Below are 1,129 nucleotides of genomic sequence, written 5' to 3' on the forward strand. Positions count from 1 at the left end.
TTTGTTTGTTTTTTTCATTTAAACAATGGATGATTACATACAACCTGGTAATAACTGAATAAAGTAATAATTTTTTTGTGGATATATACATAAAACTTAATGTATTTTTATTATACAGGGACCTCATTAAAAGTCAGCCAACTGGAATTACATCTGGTTTTATATCTTGGATAGTATTATATTAAAGTATAATTAGCTTCTGGTTTTAATCTTCACAAAATTCATTCAGGTATTTATTTGGTATTGGCCAGCTAGGGGTATAGCAGTGAATAGATTAGAAGGTAAGGCCTGTTATAAAGAAGGTACTGAGAGTCTAGAGCAATAGTTTCCAGTGGTGATTGGTCCTCCCACACCCCACCACCACCACCAGGGATATTGGGTTATGTCTGGAAACATTTTGGGTTGTCACAACTTGGGAGGGGTGTATCTGGCATCTTGTAGGTCAGTGTGATGCCCTGGTTGCTACTGAACATCCTGTAAGGCACGAGACAGGCTCCCAAAACAAAGAATTACCTGGCCCAAAATGTCAGTAGTGCTGAGGTTGAAAAATCCTGATCTAGACTGGATTTGAAGGGTAAGAGGTTTGAAATCAAGATTTCAGAGACTGTCCATTTACTACTGGTGATGACAAAAGTCAGGCATAGGCATGTGGTTTGAATCTTGGCTTACTTTTCTGGTGTGAGAACAATAAAATAGTAATATGCCATATAGTTGCATGTCATCCAAATATATTGTTTATTCACACAACAACCTTGAGATTTAGGCAGACTATGAACAATCACTTTATTTTCAGATGAGGAAATTGAAGCTCACGGAGATAGGTCTTGGTGAAAGTCAGATATTCCATACAGGTACAACATGATTGTTAGCCAGATTTTTTGAACTCTTAATCCATTGCTCTTTCTATACCGTAATCAGAATGCTCTTGTAATTCAATCCTAGGACATAGAACCACATAACCATAATGGAAAAGGAAGTATTTGTCAATATATTATTTGCTTTGTGCTTTTCTTTTGCTGCATTTTTCAAACAGATTGATAACTGTTAGAATACTTTCTTCTGATCACAAGTCATAAGTCATCAGGATAGAAAAGTACAGTCTTACCTTTACATGCTTGTTTTTTTCACA

The 1,129-nt window shown here is 35.9% G+C and overlaps 1 protein-coding gene across 1 annotated transcript in view; it reads left to right on the forward strand.

The window, feature by feature from the left end:
* Positions 1-1,129, forward strand: part of GUF1 (GUF1 GTPase homolog (S. cerevisiae)) — a 62,313-nt gene that overhangs the window by 5,434 nt on the left and 55,750 nt on the right. The window contains exon 6 of the mRNA XM_012639887.1: positions 230-281. Within this exon, the coding sequence (XP_012495341.1) occupies positions 230-281 (52 nt within the window). The remainder of the gene's footprint in view (positions 1-229; positions 282-1,129) is intronic.

Source organism: Propithecus coquereli, unplaced genomic scaffold (assembly GCF_000956105.1).
Source record: "Propithecus coquereli isolate 6110/MARCELLA unplaced genomic scaffold, Pcoq_1.0 Scaffold143, whole genome shotgun sequence".
NCBI lineage: Eukaryota > Metazoa > Chordata > Mammalia > Primates > Indriidae > Propithecus > Propithecus coquereli.